The 16,547-nt window shown below is 51.2% G+C and overlaps 2 protein-coding genes and 1 long non-coding RNA gene across 12 annotated transcripts in view; 2 read left to right on the top strand and 1 right to left on the bottom strand.

Annotated features, from left to right (window-relative positions):
* Nucleotides 1-8,105, top strand: part of RALGPS1 (Ral GEF with PH domain and SH3 binding motif 1) — a 269,628-nt gene extending 261,523 nt beyond the window's left edge. For all 9 annotated transcript variants that reach the window (XM_042914070.1, XM_042914073.1, XM_042914074.1 and 6 more), the window contains 3 exons: nucleotides 164-269; nucleotides 3,033-3,124; nucleotides 7,360-8,105. In XM_042914070.1, coding sequence (XP_042770004.1) covers nucleotides 164-269; nucleotides 3,033-3,124; nucleotides 7,360-7,389 — 228 coding nt within the window. In that variant the 3' untranslated portion in view covers nucleotides 7,390-8,105. The remainder of the gene's footprint in view (nucleotides 1-163; nucleotides 270-3,032; nucleotides 3,125-7,359) is intronic.
* Nucleotides 8,106-11,494: 3,389 nt separating this feature from the next.
* LOC122205582 lies at nucleotides 11,495-13,725 on the bottom strand. Its single transcript, XR_006196144.1, has 3 exons — nucleotides 13,169-13,725; nucleotides 12,822-12,966; nucleotides 11,495-12,320 (listed from the first exon to the last, which is right to left on the bottom strand). It is a non-coding gene; the product is annotated as an uncharacterized LOC122205582 (long non-coding RNA).
* The window catches only part of GARNL3 (GTPase activating Rap/RanGAP domain like 3), a 149,728-nt gene continuing 146,714 nt past the window's right edge, over nucleotides 13,534-16,547 (top strand). The window contains exon 1 of one of the 2 annotated variants that reach the window (XM_042914066.1): nucleotides 13,534-13,607. The gene's annotated coding sequence lies outside the window, so the exon portion shown is untranslated. Of the gene's footprint in view, nucleotides 13,608-14,003; nucleotides 14,095-16,547 lie in introns of those variants that run through there. The other variant, XM_042914068.1, reaches the window with a different exon arrangement.

Consider the following 16,547-nt stretch of genomic DNA (forward strand, 5'->3'; position numbering starts at 1 on the left):
GCTGGGACTTCGTGTAGTATGACCTGCAGAGGAGGGCGGAGGGAGGCAGGGGAGGTGGCAGGGGTGGGAAGGAACCTCGCCGGGCCCCCCAGCCTTCCTGGGGGAGACGATGCGGGGGAATGGAGGACGTGGGCCTCCTGGTTACGCTGTTGTTCTTCCCCAGTATAAATCCACACCCGGCAAAAAGGTCTCCGTTGTGGGCTGGATGGTGCAGCTTCCTGATGACCCCGAGCACCCCGATATCTTCCAGCTGAATAACCCTGACAAAGGTAGGCAGCGGGCCCGGCGCCGGGTGCCCACCATTTCTCCCTACCCTGTTTTCCTCTCCTCCTAAATGTACATTTTGAAACAGTAGGAACTTTGGGGGCTGCTGCCTTCCCTTTGCTTTAGGTTGTGATCAGAGGGTCCCCTCACTAGTCCATGAAAAAACTGCTTAGATCGCGGTCAGTGTGTTCAGTGAGCAGTGGGCATGGCATGTGGCTCCAGGAACCATTTTGTGGCCTCACCTGTGGCTACTGGGGCCCGTCACCTTTGGAGCTGTGGCCTCGGGGTCTTGGAATAAATATTATAACCCTGCATGAGGCAGGGACCACGTGGCTGGGAGGGTCTCAGGTCTTGGGAGATTTCAGGGATGCCCCTGACATCACCTGTGCTGTGAGACTCTCACAATATCCTAGTCCAAGGCCAAATCTGAGAAGAGCCTTTTTACAAAAGCCCCAGCTTTACCTTGTCTGGCCATCTTCCATTTCCCTCCTGGTTCCACCCCTCCTCCATGACCATGTCGGGTAGAAGGAGAGGTTCTGGGCACCATCTCGTCCAGGAGCGCTGCCTGCACTGGACATTCAGAATAGGCCACGCTCTGAAGGAAACGGAAATCAGAACCACAATGAGATATCACCTCACAGCAGTCAAATGGCTAAAATAAAAAAGACAAGAAATAACCAGTATTGGCAAGGATGTGGAGAAAAGGGAACATTTGTGCACTGCTGATGGGAATGTGAAAGGGTACAGCCACTGTGGAAAACAGTATGGAGGTTCCTCAAAAAATTAAAAATAGAAATACATATGATCCAATAATTCCATTGCTGGGTATTTACCCAAAGAAAATGAAGACACTAATTCAAAAAGAAATTCACCCCTATGTTTAAAGTTTATTGCATTATTTACAATAGCCAAGATATGGAAGCAACCTAAGTGTCCTTTGGTAGATGAATGGATAAAGAAGGTGTCTTACACACACACACCCACACACACACACACACACACACACACACACACACACCAGAAAAATATTATGCAGCCATAAAAAAGGATGAGATCATGCCATTTGTGACAACATGGATGGACCGAAAGAGTATTATGCTAAGTGAAATAAATCAGACTGAGAAAGACAAATACTATATGATTTCACTCATATGTGGAATCTAGAAGAAAAAAAGCAGAATCAGACTTATAAATACAGAGGATGAACTGATGGGTGCCAGAGGGGAGAGAGGGGTAAGGGGTTGTCAAAATGGGTGAAGGGGAGTGGGAGACACAGGCTTCCAGTTACGGAATGAATGAGTCACAGGAATAAAAGGCACAACATAAGGAATATAGTCGATGATATTTTAATAGTGTTGTGTGGTGATAGCTAATAACTACACTGTGGTGAGCACAGCATAATGTATAAACTCGTTGAAGCGCTTTGTTGTACAGCTTAAACTAATGTACCATTTTGTGTCAACTATACTCAAAAAAAAAACAAAAACAAAACAAAAAAACCAGAATGGGCCATGCTAATCTTCCTGGTGGTGCACGTCACATGACAAAACCCTGAAATGCCTGGGTGTTGGGTTCTAGCCAGGCAAAGTCGCTGGGATTATAAAGTCTCCGAGCATCTTCACATCCTCACAGGAATGTTCTAGTGCAAAGTTCGTGTACTTAAAAAGCACCTGAGGATCTTGTTAAAATTCAGATTTGGATTCAGCGGATCTGGGGTGGAGGCCAAGCTTCTGTATATCTAACAAGCTCCCAGGTAACAGCTGCTGCAGGAGACAGACCACCCCGTGACTGGCAGGGTTCTAATGTCATTAGCTGGGCAGTAAAGGAGCACCAACCTCAAGGGGCCCAGGGGGCGGAGGAGAGAGGAGCCAAGTTCTCTGCTCCAGGTCTGAGCAACTGAATCCACACACAGTTAGACACACATCAGAGGGCATCCCAGGCTGGTTACCACGGGAATTTCTTCCTCAAGGCTCTGGGCCTGGATTAGAAGAGGTTTCTTGAGGAAGTAAAGGCTGTGTGCCTACATGAGCCTGACTTAAGGACCATATGGCCACAGGGACCACAGGCCACTCTTGGGCCTTAGCCCCCAGGAAAGCACTGTCCCCAAGCAGAGGGCAGTATGACACAGAGGGTGGCCAGGGTCTGTGGATAAATCCAAAGGATCTGTGAACTTGAGTGGGGAAAAAATTACATCTTGGTTTTCTGTGGCCTCTCACGCCTTTATTTACGAGCATTAAACTACAAGAACGTTCACAACACCTGTGATTTTGTCTGCAAGAAAAACCACAGATGTTTTCCTATCACATATTATTGCAGATTTCTCAGAGTGGCATTTCTACTCATCTCTCTGGAATTACAGTACCGTGTCAGACCTGCCCCTGGGTCTTGTTATTGGTGGGTTCATAGAGAAACCCAGGTATATCTGTGTCACTCACGTTGTTTGGTAGTTTGATAACTGTATTCCAGTGGTATTGATATCCTTTGTATTTTCTTTTATGCATTTGAAAGCATTATCCTGAGAAGGGGCCACAGACTTCACCAGAGCCAAATGCACCGTGACCCCCAAAATGGTTAAGAGCCCTGGTCCAGAGAGAGAGCCCAGGGGCACCAGAAGTTCTGCCTCTGCCAGCCTCAAGCTTGCCCTGGGCTGCTCCTGACCTTCCTTGGTTTAGTTAACCTATGTTCACGTTTATCTTCATGCCCTAGCCACGGGCAGACCCTCCCAGGTGCCCTCCCTCTTCCTAACCAATAGTTTCTCTGCCCGTCAGGCAATGTTTACAAGTTCCAGACTGGTTCCCGGTTTCATGCAATACTGTGGCACAAGCATTTGGATGATGCATGTAAAAGCAACAGGCCTCAGGTAAAGTCACCAAAACCCTGCTTGTCACATGAAATATCCTTTCCCACCCTTGGGACTAAGGGTCCATAGAAAATAAGAGCTCCCTCCTTCCCTCAGGGCCTGTTAGCTCTGCTCCCAGACACCCTCTTTTGAAAAGCCTTTTTCTGTGAGACAGGGCGCCGTCTGCTCAGCTTAGGACTAAGCCTGGCTCCAGACCAGAACTTTGAATCTGGTCCCTGTGTCTTTCCCACTAAAGGAAGTGGGAAACATCCATTGGGCACAGTTAGGTGGCAGGGGTGATGTCGCCCCAAGGATCACGATATAGCATCTATTTAGACCATCCCCCTCACAAAAGTTGATTCATGGGAATACTCCAGACTGATGAAAGGGCCTCCCTGCCCCACAGCCCTTAGGAATAATAATATTAGCTAATACTGAGAGCTAACCATGGCCGCTGCTCAATGTATTGGAGCCAGGGGGCCTCTGGTCTGCACCCCGCCCAGGACCAGGCATTATGGGAAATGCTTTACCTGCAGGATTTGACCCAAATCCTTCCACCACTCGTTGAGGTAGGTTCTCTTACTGTCTCCATTTTATGCTGAGGACACTGAGGCTCAGCAAGTGGCAGATACTCGTTTAAGGTCCCACAGTTAGCAAGATCTAACCCGGGTCTGCCTGACACCAAAGTCTACACTCTCTGCCTGAGCTATCCCGCCTCGCACTTCCCAGAGGGCCCCCGGCTTGCTCAGCCTCCTGCAGTTGAACTAAAGGTCTGGAAGCACAGCCTCGGCTGTCAGGCTTCTGGGAGGCCTGGCTCCCCAACCCTCAGCACCCGGAGGGGCAGGCTGGGGCTTCCTGCCCCCAGGAGTCAGTGGGCAGCATTTGGCCGCTGGTGGCAGGATTGGTACTCCTGCCCGGAGGCCTCCCTCTCCGTGCTCCCCAGGGATCGGCCAGAAGAGGGCACTGGGGAGTGGATGCCTCTCAGTGTGGGGACAGAGCAAGCACCAGAGTGTGGAGTGGGCTGTGGCAGCTTCCGGTGGGTAGCAGCTGGGAGGCACCAGCTCTGAGGTCTGGGGTGGGTTGGGGGCCAGCAAAGGCTATTTCACGCCAGGCATTTGGGTCCAGGAGGATGCTGGTGACAGCACAGTTTTCTCGAAAACCAGAAGGAGGTCTCAGTTTGGTCCCCTTCAGGATTTTCATCTGTAACGTGAGATAGAACATATGCGACAAGCTGGTCAGATTATAGATGATGGGAAGCGAGAAAGCAGAATTAGCAGAAAGTTCTCGACAAACTAAAATAGTAGGAAAGACCGACAAGGGGAAAACTTGAGGTACCACTTCGAGGAAAGCTCAAAATAAATTGCATTTGAGTCCCCCAACTCACCTATCTGCCTGCTGGGAATTTGCCCCACTGATACACTCACACATGCGTGTGGGTAAGAATGTTCACTGCAGCATTGTCCTTGATAGAACTGGAAACCTCTGTGACTGGCAGTAAATCCCTATTGTCCACCACCTGATAGCAATTAGAAGGAGGGAAGCAGATCTGTGCGTGTGGTACCCTGAAAGGGGCTCCGAGACGGAAGTAAAAGGCAAAGTACAGGGGCACCTGGCTGGCTCCATCCATAGAACAGACTCTTGATCTCAGGGTCATGAGTTCGAGCCCCAGGTGAGGCGTACAGATTACGTAAAAAAAAAAAAAATTTTAAGCGAAGTGTAAAACATGCAAGGACGATCTTATTTGTATTAAAATACATAAACATATGTATAATATGTATGTTTGTGTCTGCATATAAAATTTCTAAAATGATATACAAGAAACCAGAATTCCGTGGTATCTGGAGTGCTTATGTATATTTTTTTACATTAAACAAATGTAATTGCTTGTCTCCACGATGGGAAGGCCAGGGTTTTTTTGTTTTGTTTTGTTTTGTTTTGTTTTGGTAGTCACCTGAAGGTGACCCCCAGTGAACAAGGCCTCAGGTCACATGAAGAGAGGACGAGCACCCTGACCTTTTCTTTAAATTTTTTTTTTCAACGTTTTTTATTTATTTTTGGGACAGAGAGAGACAGAGCATGAACGGGGGAGGGGCAGAGAGAGAGGGAGACACAGAATCGGAAACAGGCTCCAGGCTCCGAGCCATCAGCCCAGAGCCTGACGTGGGGCTCGAACTCACGGACCGCGAGATCGTGACCTGGCTGAAGTCGGACGCTTAACCGACTGCGCCACCCAGGCGCCCCATCCTGACCTTTTCCAAACTAGTCACACCGTGTGTGTCTGGGGCCCCTTGTGAGCTCCCGAGTACCATCCTAAGAGAACAGAGCACGGGAGCTCACCTGCCATGCACACGTGGCCCTGTAACCTGTGAGCAAGAGGCCGTGGTGGCCAGGGACTGCCTGCCCGGAGGTGGGCCACCAGGAGGGCGGGGCAGGGGAGAGAAACCCGGCCTTGGCATCTGCCCGGTGGCAACGGCTTAGGCACCTCAGTGGGAGCCAAGATGCTTGCCCCGAGCAAGAGCCCATTGTCCCTTCTGTGGGCCGGGGAGGGGACACCTCTGAGGATGGCAGCGACTCCAGGGCAGATAGCAGGGAACTGGGTCCAACCCATTTGGCAGAGCAGGTGTTTGGTTAAAAGGACAAACAGGATTTCGTGTATGGCAAATGCAGTGTGACGTGGCAAAAGGTTTTGCAACTTTTAAGTATTTTTGTCCAATTTTTAGACCTAGGGGATGGGGATCTTTTATTTTCTTCTACTTTTTTCCCCTTTTATTTTGAGTTTACTTTCAACCTCATATCCCCGCTCTATGCTGTGATCCTAAAAAACTGGCAACAGCTAAATACTCCACAGCAGAGGATTCAGTGACGCCCAGCACATCTGTGTGATGGCGTCCAGGAGGCTCCAGTGAAAGCCATCACAGAAAGGCATCTACTCCCATGGGAGAGCTCAGTGACTAAAATTGGTTTTCTCTTTTGTGGCCTTGCGTTTCTTAAAATTGTTTGTACTGACACTGAATACACTTACACCTGACTTGTAACATATGTGTAAGGTGTAAACCACAGCTATACAACAAGCACCCAAGTACCTGCCTACCCAGCCAACCTAAAGGCAGGACCTCCTGGGGCCTCGGAACACTTCCCTCGCCCAGCGGCCTTTTCCTACTTCAGTCTCCTTTCTGTCTGCCTGCACCCCATAACCACTTGCCGATTTATTTACTGTGTCTTTAAAATGCTGGCACGTGTATTTGATTCCTCAACGTATTGTCTGGGTTGCATTTTTTAAAACATTTTTATAAATAGAACCGTAACTAGGTATTTTCTTCTGTGACTTGCTCTTCTCCTACAGTGTGTTCCTGAGATTCCTCTGTGTCAATGTGTGTTGCTGTCATTCATTTATTTGTACTGATATTTTTTTTTATTAATTCTGCTGGCAGTGATCCCAGGGATGATTTCCAGCTTTTTGCTATTTTGAACAGTGCTGCTGTGACCGTTCTTATAACTCTCTTCTGGTGCAGGGAGATGCATTTTTTTCCAATTCATCACTTTGACCAAATTGATACCAAGATGGATTTGTTTTTGATGAAATTGCTTCTCCTCAAATTTCCTGGAACCCCGTGGCAGTTGCTAGGTTGGGGGGCCTGGGGCTGGGGGCGGATTTGAAGGGACAGGGAAACACCCTGACCTTGAGCTGGTGGTCTCCCCCCAAAGGGAGCTGGGATGGTGTTCTGGGGACACAGCCATGGGAAGGTCTTAGGGGTCCCGGCATCCCGACTACTCCTCCTGGTGCTTCCACTTGTCAATTCCTGCCGTGCCCTCACGACCCACACCGGCCCGCTGCTGTCCCTTCCAGAGGCATACGCCCATTCCTGCAGGATTTGTCTCCTCTCGGCTCCAAGCAAAGTTTTATTTTGATGCCAGGATAGTGATTGAGAGCAGGGGCTCTGGTGCCTTAGCCTGCCGTTTACTCGCTGTGGGCTTTCCCTCTCTAAGCCTCAGGGCCCTCATTTGTGTAATGGGGACACTTCCAGAACCTGCCTCAAGGGGTGCTGTGAAGACTGGAGGGGCGTGTTGATGTTAAGCGCCTGGTACACAGTGGCCACTTAACAAACAGTGGCCATTATTCCTGCCAGGCCCTCTTCCCCACCTGACCTGCTCATTCACAGACTAACTGGGAAGGACCTGATCCCTTCCCTTAGGGGCACCCCCTGTCCCCTTCCAAAAGGTTGGAACCTTGACAAGAGGTGAGCTTTCTCTTCTAGGTACCTGCAAACCTTATGTCATTTGAATAAGTCTCTGCAGGACTTGGCGTGACTTCAGAGGCTTCCGGAAGCCCAGCCTGGGACTGGTGGCGAAGTGCATGTCCTGGGCACAGGCTTTTGGCCAGGGTGCTGGGTGACTCACAGCCGGACTCACGGGGACTCGGCCTGCGGCCTCACGGTCCAGCGGGCTCTGCCAGTGCAGCGTCCACCTACACCAATCCCCAGCGACTCTCATGACACTCATTCTTCAGCGCCACCCCGCAGGGCCGTGGCTGGGCCCCAGACTGTGCACCCCACCCTCCCTCTCTGGGCCCTCGTCCATCCACCAACTGCTGCTTCGATCAGAGAGCATCCGGCCCACGTCGGGTCCCCCGTGCTTCCTCCCGGACAAGAGTGGACAGAGTTCACCTGCATGAGGGGCCAGAGAGAAGGAACAGACTATGGAGTTGGCTTTTTATACCCCAAGTGCACGGGGTCGCTCGCCCACAGGGCTGCCTCAGATTTTGTACAACCCCCCAAGCGTCCTCTGCGTGTGTGTGCCGTGTACGTGTGCGAGTGAGTGTGAACTCTTCAAGAAACATGCATTTTGGCACAAGACGTGTGACATCACACCCTTCATTCGCTTTGAGGCCCTGCTTTCACCTTACGTGATAGCCTTGTCCACCGAGGAAGGTCAGAGTGAGAGCCCAGATTCCTATGTTAAGGGTCCCTTGCATTCTTTTACTGTAAACAAACAATGCCTTAAATTGTGTCTTGTTTTCTGTTCCTATGGGTGCTATTCATCTGGAAGGCCTGCTGTCTGGGCCCCCGGGTCCCCTCCCGGCCTTGTTGCTGTTGGCTCTTCTGAGACAGGACCCGGCTTTAGGACTGTGGACTGGGCTGGCCTGCTCGCTTCCTCCCACCCCTCTCCTGCAGGGTCTGAAAGCCCTTGTTTTCTCACCCCTGGACCATGCCAGAGGGGGAAATTGTGACACTTTCTCCCAGCTTCCTCAGAAGCACTCGGAAGCCGCCACGCTCACAGAGAACGGCTGCGCAGAAGCCCCTGTGCACCAGCCTCTCCCCGCAGGCCAAGGCTTTGCTCCCATCATACTGCCAGGGCGGGGCCCGCTGGGATTCCTGGTTACACTGGGGAGCTGAGTGACACTGAGGCCTTAAGCTCCCCCCCAATCTTGCCCCCAAACGCAGTCACCAGCAAGTTCTCCACATCCAAGTCCAAGGGCACAATTGTCGATGATTATGGTGACCAGAGAGCAAAGCCCTGGGGAGTGAATGGTCCCAGCTCTGCATTCAGTTAAGAGCTCTTCACATGAACAATGTCCTTTTATCTGTCACTGTTTGTCTTTTTAGTGACTTTTATTTTGCACAAATACATTTTTATTCAAAATAATGAATAAAAGTTAGCTTTATTTACGGTAGCTTTATCACCAGAGCTTCTCTCTCCCCTTCCCTAATCTGGGTGTCCAAATTCTGAGAAGGAAACCCTGAAATGGTTTTCTGAATTCCCTGGGTCCTCGTTGCTATCATGGTTTCAGAGCTCACACTGACCAGACATCAAACCACCCTTAAGAGTTTCTGGGCGAGATGCTTCAAAACACCACCTTACCCCAGTAAACAGTGTTGGTAAATTTAAAAACTACCAAAGGACCCACCACTGTCTTTTGACCAAATGGTGACAACTTTTCTGAAAATCGGTGAGGAAAGTAGTTGCCATCAGCGTCTTATTTTTGGTTGAGCCTTAGTGTGCTCAGTAACTAGCCCTTCTTTGGAGCAAAGTCTTGAATACTTCTGTGCCGGGAGAGACTCCAGTTGGTGCCGTCCAACCTTAGCTGTGAGCGCTCCGCCCACCGGCACGCAGACGGGGTCCGGATGCGCACACCTAATTCATACCAATGACTACTCAGATTAGCATCTAGAGGCTGAAAGAAAACACCAAACACTCCAACACCTCTCACTAGGACCATTCAGGTCAACGCTTTAACCTACACTGAATCTGCTTCTACCGGTTAATATTTTTTAAGTCTTAAGTTTGGATGGAAGCGTTAAGACTGGAAAATCAGCCACGGACTTTCCTTGGGTTTCTCCACTGTTCAACTGTCCTGGCTCTTCTCACATGAAATGCTACAGATGTCAATCCAAAACACTCAGAATTTCAGGCTCCACCGAATCAGATCATTTTCTGCGCTTTATAAAATTTCTTCCTCTCTCACAAATGTTTCCTTCTGAGCTGAATTTGAAATAGCACAATTGTAATTGTTTTCCAAATGTCTTCTCACCCATTGAGACGGATCCCACATCCCCTCCTAGAAACATTCTTAGCTTGGATTCTTGAAGAATCTGCTTCGACCTTGTTGGCAAAGGCCTTCAGAACTGGTAAGAACCGTGAACATACCAGAAGAGTCCTGGAGACAGGCTGAAAGGTGCCTGGGCTCTCCCAGCAGGGACACAGGGGCCAAACACGTAAGTGCAGATTGTCTTCTCAGCATTGGTTTGTGTCTCAAGCAGCAGGTGAGGAGGTCCTCAGGCTGGGACAGAAGAGACCAGGCACAAACCTCAAAAGGAAGAAATCCACGGGTGGATTCTCACCCTGGAGGGAAACGTTTCTAGTTTTTGCTTCTTGACTGTCCATAATGCACAAATGTTTGTGAAACCATTGAAGGTGATATGTCTTACATGCATGTGCTGAGTTTTTTGGGTTTTTTTTGAGCAAATAGATCATGGCACCCCAGAATGAAAATTGCAGAATGCTTTCTACAAATTGTGGAATAGGTAGTTGGTAGCATTACAATGCCCCAAGAACAGCTCATCTACCTCTCCCTGGGAATAATTTTCGCCCCTCTCGGTTGGAACGTGTCTTATAACTCAAGGTCAGCCAAGTGCATTCTAACAACTGAAATGCTTCACGGAGAATTGATTCAGTGGAGAGCAGTAGACATAATATTCTGTGTGCCCAGTGAGAGAGTGTGGCCTCCCTTTCTTTCCCTGAAGAAGCCCATACATCACCCATTTGTGGAACCGAAAGCGGAAGATACTTGAAGGCATTCTGTTTAGGAAAGAACCCACTCTCTTGCCAACTGAATTTATAAAGCATTATTTTCCTTACCAAGATGGCCAGTATTTCTTTCATTATCTTCCTCTCCCACCTCCCAAGCCCAAGATGTGTATCTTTCAGGATGCCACTTTACGGGTGGAAAACAATCCATGAAAATGGGAAGCCTTTCGCAAGGGAGGTCTGATTTCATTCCACAGGTGGGGTCTACAGCTCTACACCCACATTGCTGATGCTTATAACAAGGTGAACATTGCTAAAAACACAATCTAACTTATTTTGTGTGACTTCATAAATGACTTCAATCAGCCCTATATCGTACTGACATGTTGGGTGATTTCATATATTAAAAAGAAAAAAAAAAAACTACAAGAATCTCTTTGAAATAACATTCTCTGCACAAAACCACTCATTCATTCATTCATTCATTCACTCACATCTCTAGTGAGTGCTTCCTGTGTGCCAGGCTCTACCAGGGATATACTGTAAATGGCTGAGAACAAGCAGACCCAATCCTTGCCCTCGCGGAGCTGACCACTCAACGAACAAATAATCCTCAACATGGCATCTCCTCTGGCAAGACCCTGCCTGTCTCCTAACACTGGGTTAAAAACCCTGCGCAGATTCCTCCAGAAAGGTTTCAAAAAACGCTCAACGGACTGGACAGCCTCTTGCTCTGCGAGTTCAGTTGCAACGAGAACTAGATGGAGTCGTCGTCCTAGAGGCTGGTTGGTGCAGAACACCCAGGCACAGGGCTATGGTTGGGCATGCCGAGGACTCTTGAGGTGGAATGAGAGAGGAGGGTCGGAATATTCACAGTATTTACTTCAGAGGCTTTTTAGTTTTAAATTTCATGGTTAGATGCAAGTACAGCATGAGCGAGAGCTGCATTTTTTGGGCGTTGAGAACTTGTACCACGGACCACGCTGGAGTCCCGTGTCGCACAAGTGTGTGTATACTGTGTGCAGCCCCCAAATCCCTTTTTGCAGCAGCAACGTGATGGGTCATCTGTCTGTTCTCTAATCATTAATCTCTCTTTTTCATTTCTGAACGACTGTGACCATTCAGTAATGAAATATTAGCAATTAATTTATTAGTATGGTATGATCTTTAATAAATTTCGTGCCAAAATGCATGGTTTTTCAATTAGCATTCAAAATGTTGCGTAGAGAGTAGTTTTCAATTTCTTATGTATCCTGCAAAGTAAGTTGAAAATCAGTTTCTACATTTTAATTCGTTTCTTGTTAAATCTGTTGCACTCTCCTGGGCTGTCTTTTTTCTTTTCTTTCCCCCCAGCGGAACCCCTGCATGCAGTTGTGTAAGGACATTCTCTAATTCTTGTGAATTGTCTCACCCGCAATAACCACTGAACATCAGCCCCCTGTGGGATTCTTTAGATTTTTGGTGAAGTATTTTGTTACCTCAGTCTTGTATCAAGTTGCTGTATTTTTCAGCTTGTTACACTGATAATAATTGTTTCACTAATTAAATACTTTAATGTACAAACATCTTTGTTTACTTTGAAATTAAATGTGTTTTCCAATGAACGCTGCTCAATTTATTAATCACGCGCATTCACTTAGCAAACCATTGCTGTTGCCAGATACAGACACGAAGGAGGTCTGGGGCACTCAGAGCCCTGCTCGGAGGTTACTAGAACGTGAATGACATATGGGAGCAGTGCCCTCAGGAAAGGGCAGAGTCAGTGCTTTGGGCACACAGAGAGAGGAAGGTGAAGGATCTGGGGAGGGGACAGGGGCATTTGGGGATTCATTTCAGAGATTGCCGAACACATGGAGGACGGGGGAGGCAGGAAGACAGAAAGGAGAAGGAGAAGGAGCAGGATGAAGTTGGGAAAAGCAGCCAACCCAGTCTCACTGAGCGAAGGATTTTGGGGAGGTAATGGGATCCAGGTCTGAAAAGATACATAAGGGGCAGTTTAGGATATTAGGCAAAAACCAGAAGCCCCCTGTAGCTTGCTTAAGAAAAGGGGGGCTGTCTTGCAAGCCTGTCTCATGGAAACACGTGGGAGGACCAAAGTGGGGTCTCGGGGGGGGGGGGGGGAGGGGGGGGTTGGAAGGAAAAGTGGAAAGCCGCCTACATCTTTCTCCCCTTCATTCTCCACGCAGATTGGCTTCTCTGCTGGAATGTGCAGCAGCAAAGGAGTCCAGACATTACAGTGAGAGCAGCAGGAAAGTCATGAGGGAGCGTGTGCCAGTGACACGATCCAAACTGATCATGGGAGCCCCAGCCCTGCCTGCCTCAGTTTCCCAGTTAGTGGCTTCCAAAGCGGCAGTGGCTGATTCTCCAAGCACGGGCTCCCACACACACTCCTCAGTCTCTGCTCCACCACCCCAGCAGAGCCACACCTCCCTCGCCACGACAAGCCCTGACTGCTGAGGGGCCCCGAGCTTACCTCCTCGTGATTTAGACGGCACAGTGACCTCCAACTTTACCAGGTGGGGTCGCTGCTCTCGGCCCCAGTGCAGTGCGCAAGGGCTCTGAGACAGATGCATCTGGAGAGGAGGTGAGGACGGTGGTGTATGGGGGTTGTCACACAGCTGCAAAGTGTTCATCACATCCAGTCAAAACTTGAACCCACAACTCGTCCCCTGCAAAATTCCAACCCCTCATCCTCATTGCCGTCAGGCGCCACAAACGGCCACCAGGAGACAGCAGTACCACCACTTAAAGGATGGAGATCCGCGAGTTAACGCAGACTACGGTAGAAAGGTTATTTAGCCTTGAGGGCTGGTATCTTACCCCCGCGCCTGGCGGGCGTTGGCCGGAGCTCCAGCGCAGGTGAGGCGGAGTGGGCGGGGCCGCCGGCGTGGGCGGGGCCGTGTCGCAGGCTGAGCCCCGCCCAGGACAGGGTTGAAGGCAGAAGGAGTGAACGGGCCCTCAGACTCGAGACTTTAGAGAGAAAACGGGGGGCCGTGCCGGTGAGCGGGGGTGCAGGGAAGGGCGGCCCCCAGAGGGACGCGGCTACTAGAAACGGCCTGGAGGTGCTGAGGTGTGGAGGGACGACGCTCGAGGGAGCCGACCCTCGGGGTGAGGGCAAAGGCCACGCGAGAACTTAGCGCAGGAGTAGGTGGGCGGGGCCTGGGGCTGGGCTGAGGGGAACGGAGCGGGAGGGGCGGGGCCTTGGGCCCGACCGAGCTGAGGACGGGGTGAGCGTTTTGGGCGTGTTGGCCCGACGGAGGTGAGGAGAGCCCGCACCCGGGACGCTGTGGGGCCGCCGTGGAAAGGGCGTGGCTGGAGCTTGAGGCCGGGGCGGGACGTTGACCCGGCTGAGGAGCGCGGGGAGAGCAGGGCTGAAGTTCGGGGCGGGGGCGGGGCGGGACCTAAGCCTGGTTTGGGAGCTCGGGTGGGTGGGGCTGAAGTTCGGGGCGGGGCCGGGGCGGGATCTGGACCCGGCTGCCGGTCACGGAGTGGGCTGGACTGAAGTTCGGGGTGGGGCAGGGGCGGGGCCTGGGCCCGGCGGAGGCGCGCGGGGCGGGGCATGGGCTGCGGCGTGCGAGCCGAGCGTCCCGCCGAGCCCCGCCGAGGCCCGAGCCCACCCGAGTGCGCCCGAGCCCGCGGCCCCCGCCCGGGGCGATGGAGCCGGAGCCCGGCGGGGCGGCCGCTGCGCTTCTGCGGCAGAAGAGGGCGGCGCTGCGGCGCAGGGGGTGCAGCTTTGAGAGCCCCAGGTACAGCGGCTGGGGAGGGGTGCGGCCGGGAGGGCGGAAGCGGGGACCCGGCCACGTGGTGGGTGGGGGGCACCCTGGGGGGACCGAGGGCTGCAAGACCCTAGTGTGGGGAGGGGTCGCTGGGGGGGGGGGGGGTGGTCTGAAGGGATCCGGCCAGGAGCCAGGGCCAAGCGGCCGGGGGTCGAGGGGTTCTGGGCCGCCCGAGCGGCAGGTGCGGGAGGGGGGTCGCCCCAGAGAAGAACCGGCGAGCGTCTGAAATCCAGACCCGACGAGACGCCCCCCAAGGGTCGGTGCTGAGGCAGGCCCCGAGCAGAGCCGGGCTCCGGGCGGAATTCGGGCTGTGGAGAATGTGCCGTGCCGCCTCTTATAAAATGCTCAAGGACAAGGTTGGGAGATAGTCCCCTGAAGTCCCGGGGAGGTCTCCCTCCTGCGGGAGCCTCTCTGCGCTGCCCCAGGACCCAGGCCAGCCCCAGCCTCCCCAGCCTGGCTCCGTAGGTAACGCACACCTGCTGCCTCACAGCCCCGCCCATCCTCGTGCGGTGTGGCCCCCAACACGCCCGGCCCCTGGTGCCCCTCTGACCCGCCGACGCCTTTCCTCTGCAGGGGGAGCCGTCCCGACCCCTCCCTTGTTTGGCCTGGGGAACTCTCCTGTAACTGTCCTGTTCCGTTCCTTCTCCTCCCTGGACCCTTGCTCCACTGACACGCCTTCCACCCGCTCTGCTCTGCCAGACTCATTCCCTCGGCGGGCATTTTCTTAACTCGGAGCGCCTTCTCCCGCTGCAGCCTCGCTGAAGTCGGCCCTGCCCTTTTCCGGGCCCCCCCGGCCTCTTCTAGATGACTCCAGTAGCCTCCCAACTAGACTTTATCCTTCCGCCTCTCAGATCCACATCCTCACTGGCTGCTGGAGGGGTCTAACCAAGACCCCCTCTCCAGAACTGTCTCCCACAGCAGTGATGGGGCTGGGGTGGGGGGACATGAAGAAAGATACGAGGTGGGACTCCGGTCCCCACGGAGGCGGAAAAGAAGAATCAGCAGCTAGGCTGACAAACCAGGATCCTTCATGTGAGGTGGGAGGCCCTGGCACAGCCTGCCCCCTCCCCCTCCCCCCAGGCGAGTGTGAGCGTCATGAGGATAGGGACCATGGCAGTCGTGTTCACTGCTCTGTCCCCAGAGCCTGCCTCAGGCCTGGCCCATCACAGACACTTACTATCTATTGAATGAATAAATTCGTTCCCTATGCTGTGCGTTTCTCTCATCAGTGCCTTTACTCCTGCTCTTTGGTCTACTTAGAAGAGTCTTTTTTTACTCTTTGGGTAACGCCTGTCCCCTCCTGCTCTGGGAAGTCTTCCCTGAATCCCAGGCTGAGCTCTGTGCTGTATCAGTAATCTGTGTAATCTCTCTGCTATCCCGCAAACGCTGTGTGTAATTACCTGGATAACAAGTCTCCCCACTAGTCTGGGAGAACCAGGCAAGTCGCTTTCTGTCCCTCTGGTGCTTACACTTGCTGTTGGAACGCGAAGGAAAAAAAAAAATGTGCCAAAAGATGAGGCTGAAGAGATGAGCCAAAAGCTGGATCCAGGCCTGAGGTAGAACATTTAGGTCAGCGCTGTCCAACAGAACTTTCTGCAACGATGGGAACATTCTGTGATCTGTGTGGTCGGGTACTGCAGCCACTGGCTACCTGTGACTACTGAGCACTTGAAATATGGCTAGTGCAACTAAGGAACTGAGTTTTAAGTTTTACTTGACTTTCATTGATTTGAATTAAGTAGCCACATGTGACTAACGTCTGTGCCATTGGACAGTGCCCGTTTAGAATATTTTTCTCTCCCTCTGACTTCTCACTTTTACCACCCAGCCCCTCGTCTTCATGACCTCACACCTGAAAGACTACATGATTTCTTCAGAGGTTTTCTTCTCTATTTAACACTCTATGACAATATCGGGCCAACCTTAGAAATAATGATTACCAGTTTCCTGATTGTAAAAATAACTTCTGTTTGTTGCAGTACAATTCATTTAGCCCATTTTTTTTTTATTATCATGCGTGCAGTGTTTTACCAGTTTTTCACTCTTACTAAGGGCACAGTGAATCCATGTGCATTAGTCTGTGCATAAAAAGGTAATCATTTCCTTAAGGTAAGTTTATAGAAGTGATGGAAATGACTGGATCCAAGGAAAGGGATGTTTTCAAGGCTTCTGAAGCATAATGTCAAATTGCCCACCAGAAAGTCGTGCCATTTAACAGTTCTCCCAAAACCATGTATGTGTGCCTGTTTTTCCCACCCACAATGCGAGGCATTATCATCTATAAAGTGGCCCCTGCTTTTAATTTGAATTTATTTGTGTGGTAGCGAGGTGAAACTTTTTTTCTCATATTTATGTATAATTTGTATTTCTTTTTAAAATGAAATACATTTGCATGCACTTTGTCTATTTTCCTTTGGAATGTT

Source organism: Panthera leo, chromosome D4 (genome assembly GCF_018350215.1).
Source record: "Panthera leo isolate Ple1 chromosome D4, P.leo_Ple1_pat1.1, whole genome shotgun sequence".
NCBI lineage: Eukaryota > Metazoa > Chordata > Mammalia > Carnivora > Felidae > Panthera > Panthera leo.